This window comes from Lithobates pipiens, unplaced genomic scaffold, assembly GCF_037356315.1.
Source record: "Lithobates pipiens isolate NorthernLeopardFrog02 unplaced genomic scaffold, aLitPip1_a1.2 Scaffold_10, whole genome shotgun sequence".
NCBI lineage: Eukaryota > Metazoa > Chordata > Amphibia > Anura > Ranidae > Lithobates > Lithobates pipiens.
This window is the reverse complement of record NW_027507686.1, coordinates 103,285,011-103,301,262: the sequence shown is the minus strand read 5'-3', so window position 1 is coordinate 103,301,262 and position 16,252 is coordinate 103,285,011. Positions and strand designations below refer to the sequence as shown.

The following is a 16,252-nucleotide window of genomic DNA, read 5'->3' as shown; positions in this document are numbered from 1 at the left end:
GTAATATTTAGTGGACAGAAGTGAGAGAGATATGTACAGGTTGCGGCTGGAGGGAGGAGGTAAAGGAATTAAAGTTTGAGGAGAGAAGATGTAGCAAAGATTAGTAAGAGCATGTTGAAGGGTGGACAAAGGGGAATAGAAAGAAGGCTGAGGAAAGTTAGAAGATGAAAGAGAACTTCCTGTCAAAATGGTGTGGAATACTTCTTTATTGGTAACAAATTATCCCCATCACGTAATGGCAGTGGAAGTGAAGTTACAAAGTGCTGCATTTGTGCATATCTCCTTTTATCCAATGGCATAAAACCCAATTTTTGTCTTAATTCTAGAAGACTGCATATTGTACCTACCTGCCCCATACGCACGAATCGGAAAACAGATCGTCTGACTTTTTTTTGCTTACTAGTCACGAGTAGAAATTGCATAGGTTACTAAAGTCATGAAAATTATCATAGGACAGAAGAAAAAAAAAACAGAAGTGATGTCACGTGTTGTGTTGTATCTTAGTGTATATGTATTTTTGGACGTCAAGTGTACTGACTAAACCAAAATCGTATGTGGAAAAATGTTGTGCTTGTCTGATTGAATAATATCAGATGCACTGTTGTGATCGGCTCTCAAACTCTGTACTAACAGTCCGATTATTGTATGATCGAATCGAAAGTGGTATTTTTCATATTGTGGGTATGGGCCATTAGTATTTCCCAACTGTAATACATCAGATTTTACCCAACATGTGAAATACAAGTACTTATCTTTCCCCTGTGGAAAAAAAATAAAATCTTGTGTTAATCAAAGACATCAAACGCAAACTATGCATCTAATGAAACTTTTGGCAGGCAGGCATTTTTCTTTACTGATCTAAATGCAGCTCAGTGTTTTTAAAGGCACTATACACGGGTGCCTATACTGCTGTGTATCGATTGGTAATAAAAACAGCCAAAAATATCTGTTTTTTATGGTCAGTATTTTTACATGCATTTATGTGCAAATACTGTATGCATGTAACAATTTCCATAGTTTAAAAAAAATGCTAGAAGAATATTTATGTGTAAGTATGTACAAGTGCTGTACCCACCATTTTCAGATTTCTGCCATAAATATCTGATGTTCGTACCTCAGTACCACGTGCAAATCCCCTTACATTATTTACCGTAAAACGATTTAAAAATCGATTGTTCTTTTTTCTATCAAACAATACAAAAGGAATAAATGAGAAGTGAATGGAGGCAGTCCCTGCAAATGAAGAGCAGTTGGGATCTTTGAATCACACTTTTTACATCACAAATACATTTTCAACCATTTTGTCTACTCCTTCCATAGAAGGACGAGGTCACATGGACTCTGTGCGTCACCTGATTGGTTACATAATTTCCTGTTTCTACCCGCCTTTTCCAGAGGCTTATATGTACCTAGTGTGATATATTTGTTATACGTGTGTAGTCAGACGTGAGCTCGCAGGGCAATTTACTGTGTGCACACACAGCGCCCTAATAATCCGCTTTTGTTATATAATATCCGCCGAGTGGGAGGCTTCGTCGCGTCATTACAGCCCGGAAGTGAACGGCACCCTTTATCCGCCTGGCAGTGTGAGTGAAGCTCGCGCAGCGTCATCATCTCTTTCTGAGTTCCCCGCTATGAAAGAGACCTTGAAGATCTTTATCGGTAACGTGGACGACCGCACCACGGAGGAAGAGATAACTGACCTGTTCCAGAAGTTCGGCCCGGTAGTAAGTTGCGCCGTTATGAAGCAGTACGCCTTTGTCCACATGAGGGGCGCCGAACGGGCCAGGAAAGCCATTGATGAGCTGAACGGGCGGGAGCTGCACGGGAAGAGGATGGTGGTGGAGCTGTCCAAACCACGACCGCAGAACACCTGGAAGATCTTTGTGGGCAATGTTAGCACTGCCTGCGACGCCTCTGAACTCCGCACCATGTTCGAGGCCTACGGCAGGGTGGTGGAGTGTGATGTGGTGAAAGGTAATGGCGGCTTGAGAGGGAGGAGGGAAGATGGCGGCATTGAGACCGGAAGCGGGCATAGTATTGGCTTATAGTATATAGCTTATCGCGTTGTTCGCTATGTTATGTGCGAGTCCGTTCACAATTCTATAGGCGCCATTCGTATTTACGTGTAGGCCTTCAGATGAAGTCTGCATTGTGTTGGTGGCAATAAAATACTGAACACAATGCAGTTTGTGTAAACGCGCGAACACACTCATGCCATCCAGTGGACTGTTTCCCTGTACGCTGTAGATATCGGGGTCACTTGAAGCGCTTGTAATGATCCCCCTGTTGTATCTTCTGCCGGTCACACCTGAGCGTCGTGTCGCTCATAAAGTACATGAGCTTGCTTGGGGTGGAGCCGCACAATAGACTAATGGCGTGTCTGTAAACGCACGATGTGTAGTTTCTTCTCACCCCCCCCCCCCCCCCCCCTTTTTTTTTTCTTTTTTTTTTTTTTTTTCTCTCAGCATCAATTGCCTCTCCTAATTTAGCTTTCCACTGGCTAAAACAAAAAATACTGAAAATGCTAGTGCACCTTTACCAAAAAACTTGCAAAACTGTGCAACCTTAACCACTTAAGGACTGGAAGCATTTACGCCCTTAATGACCAGGCCATTTTTTTGCAATACGACACTGCGTTCCTGTTGTACCAAAACATTGATGTCGTCTTTGTTTTATTTTTCCCTCACAAATAGAGCTTTCTTTTGGTGGTATTTTGATAAATTTTGTGGTGCTTTTTTGCGCTATAAACAAAAATCACAATTATGAGCACTTTTTAAATTTTACTATAACATATTCGGGAAAACCCCAAATTTCTTCATCAGTTTAGGCCAGTGTGCATAGGCATATTACTACAATTAATGGGCCATGTTTTAGCTTGGTTAAAAAAAAAAAGCTGTACTGACCTTTTTGCAAGGTACAGTGTGCAAGAGGCCTTATGATGTTTAGTGCTACATAAACTGTTGGCACTCTCACTAGTGCGCTGTGCAATTTCAGCCATACAGATAGTATGGCTGATAAAGGATCGCATTTGAACCAAACATGCCCAGGACCTTTCTTTTGGTCCGCACCAGAATCAGATCACATGGGTGTTCACATCCATGCAATCCGATTCATGTCTTAACTGTCAGTTTGCAGTGCGATATTGTTAAACATTGTTTGACGTTCTTCCAGCAGTTCGCATAAGGTGATGTGAACTGCGATGCGGGGACCCATGATGGATTGATTTGCAGGGTTCCCACATCGCACAAGTGTAAACCGGCTCTAGATCCTATATAACAATCACAGAAGCAAGGTCTCATGCTGAGTTCAGAGCTACTGCATGGAGGGGCTTGAATCAGAGAAAAAGCTAATTTCTGTCATGGTGGAGGTGAGCAGTAACAGCCAGGCCTCATTTAGCAATGTCCTGGGGGTATTCCAGTCAGGTGTCATGAGGTATGTTAAATGGACTATGCAATGTTAGAGGTGCACAGTGATGTGTGTGTTTTTTTTTTTTTTTTTTTTTTTTTTTTTTTTGTAAAGGTGAAGTAACCCTTTTGAGTCTGGAAAACACATTTACAGTTTTGAGTCTAGCAGAGTCTTGTACCAAGTTGTGCTGTATGGGACTTAACTCCTTGTGTAATATCCTGAAAGTTATTCCCAGCTATACACTGACAGTTGGCAGTTACAAACCACTTTAACCTACAGGTAAGCCTAGGTTAAGGCTTACCTGTAGCTCAAAAAAATGTCTCCTAAACCTATACGATTTAGGAGATATTTACAAAAAGACAGGCACCGCTGTCTACGGCGCATGCGTGCACTGAGCACGCCGCAGATCACGGCGATATGCCGCTCGTGCTGGCTCCCATGTGCGGGAGTGACGTCATTGCGGCTCCGGCTAATTACGGCGCTGGAGCAGCGAGACACGGAAGTCACTCCGGGATACATGGCAGCGGCAAAGATAAAGGACTGCTTAGTTCTCAGGTAAGTTATTCATAATGGGCTAGTATGCTATGCATACTAGCTCATTATGCCTTTGCCTTGCAGGTTGCATTTTAAAAAAAAATAGCCTTTACTTCCTCTTTAAAGCTGGTTACCACGCACAACTGCTCCAGTGTTGGTAATTTTCCCTTTAATCCTGTAGTTGGCTCAGCTTTGTTTAGCTTTTATTGTTACTAGACTAGGGCTGCAACTAACGATTATTTTCATAATCTATTAGTTGGCCGATTATTGTTTCGATTAATAACCTTAAAAAAAAAAAAGTTGGTCAAATTGATGTTAATTTTCAACCACAGTGACGGAAAAATTTAGAAATAATAGCAAACTTCTTAGTCAAAGGATTTTTCAGACAGTGTATGTGGTTTTCGTTTAGATATTACGTTCATTTTAAAAACGTTTAAAAGTCCCTGACCCTTTCAGATGTGAACTTGTCCCATAGGAAATCATGTAAATGAACTGTAATGCATTTCTGCAAAAAGCACCAAAAAACACATAGATGTGAACCAGGTCTAAGACGTTTAGTATTATACCCTTTATTGTAGAAAAAGCAGATGATCACTACTGTAAGGGGTTCATTTTTTTTTTACTGTAGAACAGTGAAAGTAATATTTACAGTAGCGATTATTTGCTATTTTTGTATTATAAAGGGCTCATTTTAGTTTTTTTTAACCCATTATGTTACTGGCCAATTAATCGATTATGAAATTAATCGATTACCATTTTCATAATCGATTAGTTGTCAATTAATCAATTAGTTGTTTCAGCCCTATACTAGACACAATTTAATTTCTGAAGTAGCCCCAAATTAAATCATGTGAACATGCCCATTGTCAACCCCAGGTGATGCAGACCCGCCCCTTAAAGGTTACTCTCACATCACAAATTGAATTTTTTTCCCTGCAAGCTCCCCCTCTTCTCACTGACCATCACACTAATGTATCATGAGTTGTAACTATTGTAATTTTTAGCTGGGGGTTCTCTGAGCCCCGAAAATTATTTCAAGGCTATGTTGAAAAGGTTGAGAGATGCAGATTAGAGGAGGGTAATTACCACTTCAGCCGAGAAGGATTTACCCCCTTAATAACCAGGCAATTTTTTGCGTAACTTTAATTGACAATTGGTCGTGCGACGTTGTAATCAAACAAAATTGATGATTTTTTTTTCCCCCCCCTACAAATAGCTTGCGTTTGGTATTTGATCATCTCCTGCGGTTTTATTTTCTCAAATCGCCTTTCAGGACAACCCCGGAGAGAGTGTAGCTCCACCTTGTAATTAGGAAACACATGCCCACTTTAAAAACACCTCCTCTTCCTCCATGGCTTCAGTTATTGTGTTTCCTCCTTGGAGGAAGCATGTGCCTGAACCAGGGAGAGCTACACTCTCTGCAGCGGAGTAAGGCTTACCTTTCGTTGCAGGTTGTTTTTCTTTGACCCCCAGCAGCATCTCCACGGGGAGAGGACTCCTGGAGCTCCTGGTCCCGCCATCTCACGGGAGTAAGGACCATCGGAGTGCCGGCGTCGGGTGCCCGGTGTCCGCTTGTTAGCGCAGGGAGGGCTCTGTTGCTGGCGGAGGCCGCTGCAGGTCAGCGGCATGGCTCCGTTTTTCGGCGCCGGGTCCCGGGCGACGGCGTCGTTCACGGTGACGCGCGGGCGCTCTGAGGGGGCGTGGCGCCGTGGTTCAAGCGCCTGGAACGCAGGGGTCATGGGGCGGGTCAGGTGACCGCGTGCTTCCGCTTCCGGCTGGCCTTGATGACGCGGCGGCCGGGAAAATTTAAAATGAGAGCTGTTTGTAAAATAGCTGCCTCACTCAAACGATGGAAGAGTGCAAGCCAGCTATGGCGGAGACAGGCGCCCCCAGCACCGGTCCAGCCCAGGTACGTAAGGTGCACTGGCACCCTCTGCTTTACTGTGGGCTATGTCTTTGTCTGTTCCCCCCCTCTTGGGGGCCTGTCGCAGGTCAGAGGTGGACTTCGCTCTGACCTTTTGCAGCCTAGTTCTGGGGTCTCACTAGTGGTCTGTTTGGTGGTGGGTCTCTGCACTGGCTTGGTGTTAAGCAACTGGTTGTTGAGAGCTTTTAGTGAGTTAAACCTGTATGTCGTTTCAGGAAAAATCACTAGGAAAAGCTAGACCAGGTCAGAGAAAATGTCCTCCTTGCAAAACCCCCCTCAGAGATTCATGGCAGAAGGCAATGTGCAGAAATTGTATCAGAGAATTGGTGGAAGAGGAAACATCTCAACAATATAAGGATTTGTTTTCTTCGGTTAAAGAGCTGACAAACTCCTTGAGTTCAGTCAGGTCCATCCTGATACAAAACCCTCCCGCACAGACCGAGCCTCAGAACTTACCGCCCAGCCCCAGGGCGTCGTCATCCAGACAGGTGGAAACTGAAGAGTCTGGAGACGAAGGGGGTAGTACTCTCATCTCCTTCAGGGATTCCGAGGAGGAGGAAGAAGATAGCAGGGGCTCCAAATTCAAGCTATCACTAGAGGAAGTAGATATTCTAAAAGCAATCTACACTGCTCTAGAAATTCAAGAAGAAAAAGTACAACTGTCAGTTCATGACAAAATGTACCAGGGGTTGGACGAAACAAAACGGTGAGTTTTTCCTGTCCACAGGGTCCTCTCAGATTCAGTGAGAAAGGAGTGGAAGGACCCAGAAAAAGCCCCTTTCTTCTCTAAAGCTCTCGAGAGAAGGTTTCCCTTCGAAGATAAGGACTCAGAGGTTTGGAACAAGAAACCCAGAGTCGATGCAGCTTTCTCGCAGGTATCCAGACGAACGGATCTAGCCTTTGAAGATATGGGGATCCTTAAAGACCCAATGGACAAAAAAGCTGACTCCATCCTTAAAAAAGCTTGGGATGCTGCGTCAGTCAGTCTAAAACCAGCAATGGCAGCTACGGTGGTGGCCAGGAATCTGGAATGTTGGGTAGAGAAGCTGAAGAGCCATATTGAGGCGGGGACACCCCGCAAGGATCTCTTAGAGTCCTTTCCACTGATCCTGAATGCAGTCAAATATATGGCGGATGCATCAGCAGAATCGGTTAAACTGGCCGCTAGGTCTTCGGCTCTTGTAAATTCAGCCAGAAGAGCAGTTTGGCTGAAAACATGGTCTGGGGACACTGCTTCTAAGGTCAAGCTGTGTGGTCTTCCCTTCTCGGGTGACTTGCTCTTTGGTCCTGATTTAGAGTCTGTGCTGGATAGAACAGCCGATAAAAAGAAGGCTTTTCCAGTTAAGAAAAAGCAGATTGCCAAAAAGAATTTTCGTGCTTTTCAGCAGTCCCATAAAAAAGTCCAGGAGCACAAGGGCAGATGGGGTTCACAGAAGGGCAAAGGCAGGGGTGGAGTCCTTTAGATCTCCCCCAGAGCAGTCCCCTAAGAACAAGTGACAATATCTCCCCAGTGGGGGGGAGACTGTCAGCTTTTCGCGAACAATGGGACAGGCTGTCTCCAAATCTGTTCGTGAAGAGCGTTGTCGATCAGGGGTACAGGTTGGAGTTTTCAGAACTACCCCCGAGCAGGTTTTATGTGACAACATTGCCAAGGGATCAGGAGAAGGCCTCTGCAATGAAGCTTTTGTTACAGGAGCTGATACAGCAAGAGGTTTTGATTCAAGTCCCAGTAAACCAGCAGGGCAGGGGTTTTTACTCACATATTTTTCTGGTGAAAAAACCCTCAGGGAAGTACCGTCTAATCCTGAATCTGAAATTCCTGAACAGGTTCATTCGGTACAAACATTTCAGGATGGATACAATTTTCTCCATCACAAAGCTGTTGACCCCAGAATGCTTCATGGCATCCCTGGACCTAAGGGATGCCTACCTTCATATACCAATTCATCAGGCATCGCAGCAGTTCCTGCGCCTGGCATTGAAGGTGGGGAGTTCGGTATGGCACCTCCAATTCAGGGCTCTGCCGTTCGGACTCTCGTCCTCTCCCAGGGTCTTTACGAAGATTATGGCAGAGGCCTTGGAGCCCCTGAAATTGAAGGGGATTCCAGTCGTTCCTTATCTGGACGACCTTTTGTTTTTTGCAGACTCCAGGGAGCAGGTCCTAGTCAATCTCCAGAGGGCCCAGTCTCACCTCGAGGGCCTGGGATGGCTTCTAAACCTAGAGAAGTCAATCCTGACCCCCTCACAGGAAATGAAATTTCTGGGGTATACATTAAATTTGATTCTCCAGAAAGTTTTCCTGCTGTTGGAAAAACAGGAAAAGTTACAGCTAGCTGTACAGCGGATACAGAGCAACCAGACAGTCTCAGTCAGGATGGCTATGGCAGTTCTGGGCCTGCTTACGGCAGCAATCCCGGCTGTTCAGTGGGCCAGGTTCCATTCCAGACCCCTTCAGAGGGAGGTTCTGTCAAGCTGGTCCCATCAGGATCCTTTGGAAAAACAGCTAAAAATTTCGTCAAAGACGAAAAGGGCTCTTTGGTGGTGGAGAGACCAGGCAAACCTCTCAAGGGGCCTGGTGTGGACCTTTCCTGTGGACAAGCGCCTTACTACAGACGCAAGTGCCTGGGGCTGGGGAGCCCATCTGGATGGTCAGACATCCCAGGGGGTCTGGTCCAAACAGGAAGCTCAAAGATCATCCAACTGGAGGGAGTTGAAGGCGATCTTTCTGGGTTTAGTGGCATTTCAGCAGAGTTTGAGAGGCCACCATGTCCAGGTGTTGTCAGACAACACAACAGCGGTTACCTACATTATGAAGCAAGGGGGAACCAGAAGCAGGAGCTTGATGCAGCTGGCCAATCTGTTGTTAGCCTGGGCAGAACAGAACACAGCCTCACTATCGGCAGTGCATCTGAAGGGCTCTCAGAATTTGTTTGCGGACCTCCTAAGCAGGCGCAAATTGCTAGAGGCAGAATGGAGTCTGAATCAGAAAGTGTTCCTGATGATCTCCGAGGCCTGGGGGGTTCCACAGGTAGACCTTTTTGCCAGCCAGCAGAACTCAAAGGTGGACAGATTCTTTTCTCTTCACCGAGGAGATGCAGCAATAGGGTTGGATGCATTCGCTCACCCCTGGCATTACCAGCTGTCCTATGCCTTTCCCCCCTTTCCTCTAATTCCACTAGTACTGAGGAAATTCAGGGAAGAAAGGACAGACTTAATACTAGTCACTCCTTTTTGGCCAAAAAGGCCTTGGTTCGCGGGTCTTCGAAACCTAGCCTCGAAGCCCCCATGGAGGTTACCACTCAGAAAAGATCTGTTATCCCAGGGGACAGTAAGTCATCCAGAGGTGGAACTCCTGCAGCTAACCGCCTGGTTTCTGAGGAGGACCTGTTAAAAGCTAAAGGTCTCTCAGATAAAGTAGTAAAGACCCTGCTGTCCAGTAGGAAGGCAGTTACACAGGCAATTTACATGAAGGTCTGGAAAAAGTTCAACTCCTGGTGCAGTTCTAGAGAACTCAAGGTCAAGAGCACGGTGTCAGTCTTGGAGTTTCTTCATGAAGGAATGGAGAAGGGTCTCGCAGCCAGTACCCTGAAGACTCAGGTGGCTGCCTTATCAGTTTTCTTTGAAAAGACTTTATCTAAAGAAACTTTAATTTCTAGATTTTTTAGGGCTCTTGCTCGAAATAGACCAGTAGCCCTTAAAGACTTTCCCAGGTGGGATTTGTCTACAGTTTTACAGGGTCTCTCGGGAGCACCGTTTGAACCCTTACAGGAAGCTTCTTTGCAGAAGGTGGTTTTAAAAACAATCTTTTTGGTGGCCATCACCTCGGCCAGGAGAGTCAGTGAGCTACAAGCTCTAGCTATTACAGAACCCTTCCTTAAAATTTATCAGGACAGGGTGGTACTGAGGACGGATCCAGCATTCCTACCGAAAGTATCCTCAACTTTCCATCGATCACAGGAAATAGTGTTGCCTACATTCTCTGCAACCCCAGCAAATGCAGGAGAGGAAGTTTTTCACACATTGGATGTGAGAAGGTGTCTATTACAGTTTCTGAAAGTTACTAAAGATTTTAGAAAATCAAACGCCCTCTTTGTGATATTTTCTGGATCACGCAGGGGGGAGAAAGCTTCTAAAAGTACGCTGGGTAGATGGCTTAAGTTGGCTATAACAGAAGCCTATAAAGCAAAAGGAGAAATACCTCCCTCAGGTATTGCTGCCCACTCTACTAGATCCACGGCAGTTTCCTGGGCTGAAAGGGCCGGTGCAATGCCTGAACAAATCTGCAAGGCTGCCACTTGGTCCAGTTATTCGACATTTCTCCGGCACTACCGGTTAGATCTACTGTCTGCAGCAGATCAGGCCTTCGGCAGGAAGGTACTGCAGGCAGTAGTCCCGCCCTAGGGTAAGTTTCTCGGTTATCCTCTCCGGGGTTGTCCTGAAAGGCGATTTGAGAAAGACTCAGTTAGACTTACCGGTGACGGTATTTCTAAGAGCCTTTCAGGACAACCGTTACTTCCCTCCCTAGGTTATGCTTAGTAAATGTATTAAGTTCTACCATGGTGTTGTGCTTTCTGTGCTTTGTTTTCCAGCGTCAGAAGGCCACAATAACTGAAGCCATGGAGGAAGAGGAGGTGTTTTTAAAGTGGGCATGTGTTTCCTAATTACAAGGTGGAGCTACACTCTCTCCGGGGTTGTCCTGAAAGGCTCTTAGAAATACCGTCACCGGTAAGTCTAACTGAGTCTTTTTTGGCTATAAACCAAAAAAAGTGACAAAAAAAATATATATACGTTTTACTTTCTGCTACAGTACACATCAAAAAAATCAAATTTCTTAAGTTTAGGCCAATTATATTCTACATATTGTTGGTAAAAAAAAAAATCCCTATAAGCGTATATATTTGTGCCTACCAAAAAAGGGGATAGATTTAAGGACTTCATTTTTTTTGTTTTTACTGGTAATGGTGGTGATCGTGATTTTTAGCGGGACTGCAACGTTGTGGCGGTCAAATCTGACCCCAAGTGATGCTTTTTTGATGACCAGTGACACAATAGTGATTAGTGCTTAAAAAAAATGCACTGATCAATGTATAAATGACACTGGCATGGAAGGGGTTAACTGTTCTGTGGGGGGGATGAGCTTACTGGCACAACACAGCTGGTCGTCAGCTCGGCTGTTATGCCAGAGGAGCGAGAGGGGTCGTGCCTAGGGACAGACTGGAATGAAGCCGTAAGTGGCTTCATTCCAGTGTCCTGATCGTTAACACTGAAGTTACGTCACTTCCCGTTTACTCAGCTGCCAATGGCCCCAGTTTTGAAAAAATAAATACAGTATTCAGAATGGCGGAAAACTGCGATCTGAACACTTTGAAGTGCAAAGGAGGGACCGGGGTCTTTTAGTACCTGTCGCCACCTATCTCTGTCAAAAGAGATGTTTACAATCCTTGTGACAGCAATAAAATTATTTACAATTAGTGTATGTGTGTGTGTCGCTGCGACCTTGTGCATTAAACGCATACGGAAGTCGCGCCTGCATATGTAAACTGGGTTCAAATCACACATGTGAGGTATCACCGCAATCGTTGGAGTGAGAGCAATAATTCTAGCACTAGACCTCCTCTGTAACTCTAACCTGGTAACTAAAAATATATTTTTTAAAGCGTCTATATAGATTTTTAGGTACCGTAGTTTGTCATTCCACGAGTGCGTGCAATTATAAAGCGTGACATGTTTATCTACTCGGCATAAAATCTTTCACATTATAGAAAAAAAGTGGGCTAACTTTATTTTTTTTATTTTTTATTTTTTTTATTCATGAAGGTGTCCCTTTTCCCAAAAAGTTGTTTAAAACCCTCCTGCCCAAATACTGTGTGACATAAAATATTGCAACAATCGCCATTTTATTCTTTAGATTATCTGCTAAAAAAATGTGTTTGGGGGTTCTAAATTTTCTAGCAAAAAATATGGATTGTAACTTTTAAACACCAAATGTCAAAAATAGGCATGAAAGTGTTAATAACTAGAGCATTTTTTGCAATTCGGCACTGCATTGCTTTAACTGACAATTGGTCCTGTGACATTGTACCCAAACAAAATTGTCTTTTCTTTTTCCTCCACAAATGGAGCTTTCTTTTGGTGGTATTTAAAGTGGAGGGCCACCCTGAAAAAAAAAGTAAAAATTAGAGAAAAAAAATAGAATTTTTTTTTTTTTTTTTTTACTTGACAGAAATGCCTGTTGCTAGACACATCATCCTAATCTGCCTCTTCCTCCTCCATGGAGATCTTCGGGTCTTCTTTCCTCCGTGCGCTGTGTTCTGGGAACTGTGTGTCCCAGAACACAGCGCGCCCCATTCACAAAGCGCTGCGTGACTTGCGCATGCGCAGTAGGAAATGGGCAGTGAAGCCGCAAGGCTCCACTGCCTGTTTCCCTTAGCTGAAATGGCGGCGCTGGGACCAGAGACCGAGGGACGGGTCAGCCTCGGGTGGCCAACATCGCGGGCGCTCTGGACAGGTAAGTGTGCTTTATTAAAAGTTTGCAGCTGCTGACTTTTAATTTTTTTTTAAACTGGCCCTCCTTTAATCACCTCCTGCAGTTAATTTTTTGCACTACAAACCAAAACCTCACAATTTTGGAAAAAAAATAATTTTTTACTTGTTGCTGTAATGTCCTCAAACAATATAAAGAAGTGTTTCTGGAGCCTCTAAAATCAGTGGTTCTCAAGTACCCCCAACAGGCTGTTTGCAGGTTTCCCTTTATCGTGCACAGGTGTCTTAAAGAGGAAGTAAACCCTTCCAAACAACTTGGACCTATAGGTAAGCCTAGATTAAGGCTTACCTGTAGGTCCAAGCAATATCTCCTAAACCTATATGGTTTAGGAGATATTTGCCCGAAAATGGGCACCGCTGTCTACGGCGCATGCGCCGTAGACAGCGGCGTGCAGGCGCACTAAATGCGGCAAATCCAAGAATGGATTTGCCTAATTTGTCGACTCCCGTGCGCATGCGCGGGAGTGACGTCATCGCGGCTTCGCCGTATGACAGCGGCGGAGCTGCGAGACGCGACTTCCGTGCGCATGCGCGGGAGTGACGTCATCGCGGTTGCGCCGCTGTGATTTGTCGGAGCTGCGAGACGCCACAAGCAACATGGATGCGGCGGACTACAGGGGACAGCGGCGACTTCGCTGGCTCCTGTGTCAGGTAAGTGACACATAATGAGCTACTATGCGATGCATAGTAGTCCATTATGCTTTACCTTTGCAGGGAAAAAAAGAGGAAGTAAACCCATCAGTCAATGGCTTGGTATTTTGGACAGCTATTTTATCTAAGAAATAGTACAGGAACCTTTTCTGAAGTCGGAGCGACTTCAGTAGTGTGCATTAAGACGGCTCTCATTAACTTACATTGATTTTTACATGTTGTCTGACTAGGGGCGACCTGAAGTCGGATCTGAATCGCCCCTGTGTGAACCGGCTCTAAGAGAAATTCCCCAAATGTGGCCTGTTTGGGGCACAGGAAGACTGAGGTTGAGAACCACCGCTCTAAAGCAATGCACCAGCTGGATTCGCTCCTATGCTTTTTGCCATTTGCTCTACAGAACGTGTGCCATAGGAAACCATGATAAATAGACTGTAGTGCAAATCTGCAAAATGCTAAAAGCACAAAAAATGCATAGGTGTGAATCCAGCCTTAATGCAGGTTTCCTGCAAGCCTCCATGTATCTGCCCATAAGTCATACAGGCAAGCAGATACAATCTGACAGGAAGACTGAATGAGTGCCGTGGTAGTTCGTTGAAAACTACAGCTGCAATTGCTGCCAGGACTTGTCATTTTTCATTCAGAGGACTGTGAATGAGTGACACGGGTGGAACTCCACTCAGCCACATTTCCTTTTTAAAATTGTGACAGCTAGTGGGGGGGGGGGGGGGGGAAGATACCCGCTAGCTGCAGCAGGGATCGGTCTTTTCTTAATGTGTTACACCCTGAATATGGGTGTAACATGTTACGAAAGGGGAACTTCTTCAAGTAAGTAGAATCCTCCATATCAAGGCTCAAAATTTCAAGTTCTGGGCTACTAGCCATGCCTTAAGATTTACTCGTCACCAGTTGCCCCTACCTACTCTTGCCTAATTCTGCCTCTAAACATGCCCTCGTAAATCACATTTTATTCTATTTATCAGATCTCTATCCATCTCTCTCGCTCCCCGTCTCTCTCTCTCGCTCCCCCGTCTCTCTCTCTCGCTCCCCGTCTCTCTCTCTCGCTCCCCGTCTCTCTCTCTCGCTCCCCGTCTCTCTCTCTCGCTCCCCGTCTCTCTCTCTCGCTCCCCGTCTCTCTCTCTCGCTCCCCGTCTCTCTCTCTCGCTCCCCGTCTCTCTCTCTCGCTCCCCGTCTCTCTCTCTCGCTCCCCGTCTCTCTCTCTCGCTCCCCGTCTCTCTCTCTCGCTCCCCGTCTCTCTCTCTCGCTCCCCGTCTCTCTCTCTCGCTCCCCGTCTCTCTCTCTCGCTCCCCGTCTCTCTCTCTCGCTCCCCGTCTCTCTCTCTCGCTCCCCGTCTCTCTCTCTCGCTCCCCGTCTCTCTCTCTCGCTCCCCGTCTCTCTCTCTCGCTCCCCGTCTCTCTCTCTCGCTCCCCGTCTCTCTCTCTCGCTCCCCGTCTCTCTCTCTCGCTCCCCGTCTCTCTCTCTCGCTCCCCGTCTCTCTCTCTCGCTCCCCGTCTCTTCTCTCTCTCGCTCCCCGTTCTCTCTCTCTCGCTCCCCGTCTCTCTCTCTCGCTCCCCGTCTCTCTCTCTCTCTCTCGCTCCCCGTCTCTCTCTCTCGCTCCCCGTCTCTCTCTCTCGCTCCCCGTCTCTCTCTCTCGCTCCCCGTCTCTCTCTCGCTCCCCGTCTCTCTCTCTCGCTCCCCGTCTCTCTCTCTCGCTCCCCGTCTCTCTCTCTCGCTCCCCGTCTCTCTCTCTCGCTCCCCGTCTCTCTCTCGCTCCCCGTCTCTCTCTCTCGCTCCCCGTCTCTCTCTCTCGCTCCCCGTCTCTCTCTCTCGCTCTCGCTCCCCGTCTCTCTCTCTCTCTCTCTCGCTCCCCCGTCTCTCTCTCTCTCTCGCTCCCCGTCTCTCTCTCTCTCTCTCTCTCGCTCCCCGTCTCTCTCTCTCTCTCTCTCTCTCGCTCCCCGTCTCTCTCTCTCTCTCTCTCTCTCGCTCCCGTCTCTCTCTCTCTCCGTCTCTCTCTCGCTCCCCGTCTCTCTCTCGCTCCCCGTCTCTCTCTCGCTCCCCGTCTCTCTCTCTCTCTCTCTCGCTCCCCGTCTCTCTCTCTTCCTCCCCGTCTCTCTCTCGCTCCCGTCTCTCTCTCTCTCTCTCTCTCCCCGTCTCTCTCTCGCTCCCCGTCTCTCTCTCCTCCCTCCCCGTCTCTCTCGCTCCCCGTCTCTCTCTCGCTCCCCGTCCTCTCTCTCTCTCTCTCTCGCTCCCCGTCTCTCTCTCTCTCTCTCTCGCTCCCCGTCTCTCTCTCTCTCTCTCTCTCGCTCCCCGTCTCTCTCTCTCTCTCTCTCTCTCGCTCCCCGTCTCTCTCTCTCTCTCTCTCTCTCGCTCCCCGTCTCTCTCTCTCTCTCTCTCTCGCCTCCCGTCTCTCTCTCTCTCTCTCTCTCTCGCTCCCCGTCTCTCTCTCTCTCTCTCTCTCGCTCCCCGTCTCTCTCTCTCTCGCTCTCCTCCCCGTCTCTCTCTCTCTCTCGCTCTCGCTCCCCGTCTCTCTCTCTCTCTCTCGCTCCCGTCTCTCTCTCTCTCTCTCTCGCTCCCCGTCTCTCTCTCTCTCTCTCGTCCCGTCTCTCTCTCTCTCGCTCCCCGTCTCTCTCTCTCTCTCTCTCCCGTCTCTCTCTCTCTCTCTCTCGCTCCCCGTCTCTCTCTCTCTCTCTCTCCTCGCTCTCTCTCTCTCTCTCTCGCTCGCTCCCCGTCTCTCTCTCTCTCTCTCTCGCTCGCTCCCCGTCTCTCTCTCTCTCTCTCGCTCGGCTCCCCGTCTCTCTCTCTCTCCTCTCTCGCTCCGTCTCTCTCTCTCTCTCTCTCTCTCGCTCCCCGTCTCTCTCTCTCTCTCTCTCTCTCTCTCTCGCTCCCCGTCTCTCTCTCTCTCTCTCTCTCTCTCTCTCTCTCTCTCTCTCTCTCTCTCTCTCTCTCTCTCTCTCTCTCTCTCTCGCTCCCCGTCTCTCTCTCTCTCTCTCGCTCCCCGTCTCTCTCTCTCTCGCTCCCCGTCTCTCTCTCTCTCTCTCTCCTCTCTCTCTCTCGCTCCCCGTCTCTCTCTCTCTCTCTCTCTCTCTCTCTCTCTCTCTCTCTCTCTCTCTCTCTCTCGCTCCCCGTCTCTCTCTCTCTCGCTCTCGCTCCCGTCTCTCTCTCTCTCTCCTCGCTTCCCCGTCTCTCTCTCTCTCT

General features: G+C 47.2%; 1 protein-coding gene across 1 annotated transcript in view; it reads left to right on the top strand.

Annotated features, from left to right (window-relative positions):
• The first annotated feature begins 1,402 nt into the window (after positions 1 to 1,402).
• RBM14 (RNA binding motif protein 14) overlaps positions 1,403 to 16,252 on the top strand; it is a 19,960-nt gene continuing 5,110 nt past the window's right edge. The window contains exon 1 of the mRNA XM_077457030.1: positions 1,403 to 1,977. Coding sequence (XP_077313156.1) covers positions 1,635 to 1,977 — 343 coding nt within the window. The 5' untranslated portion in view covers positions 1,403 to 1,634. The remainder of the gene's footprint in view (positions 1,978 to 16,252) is intronic.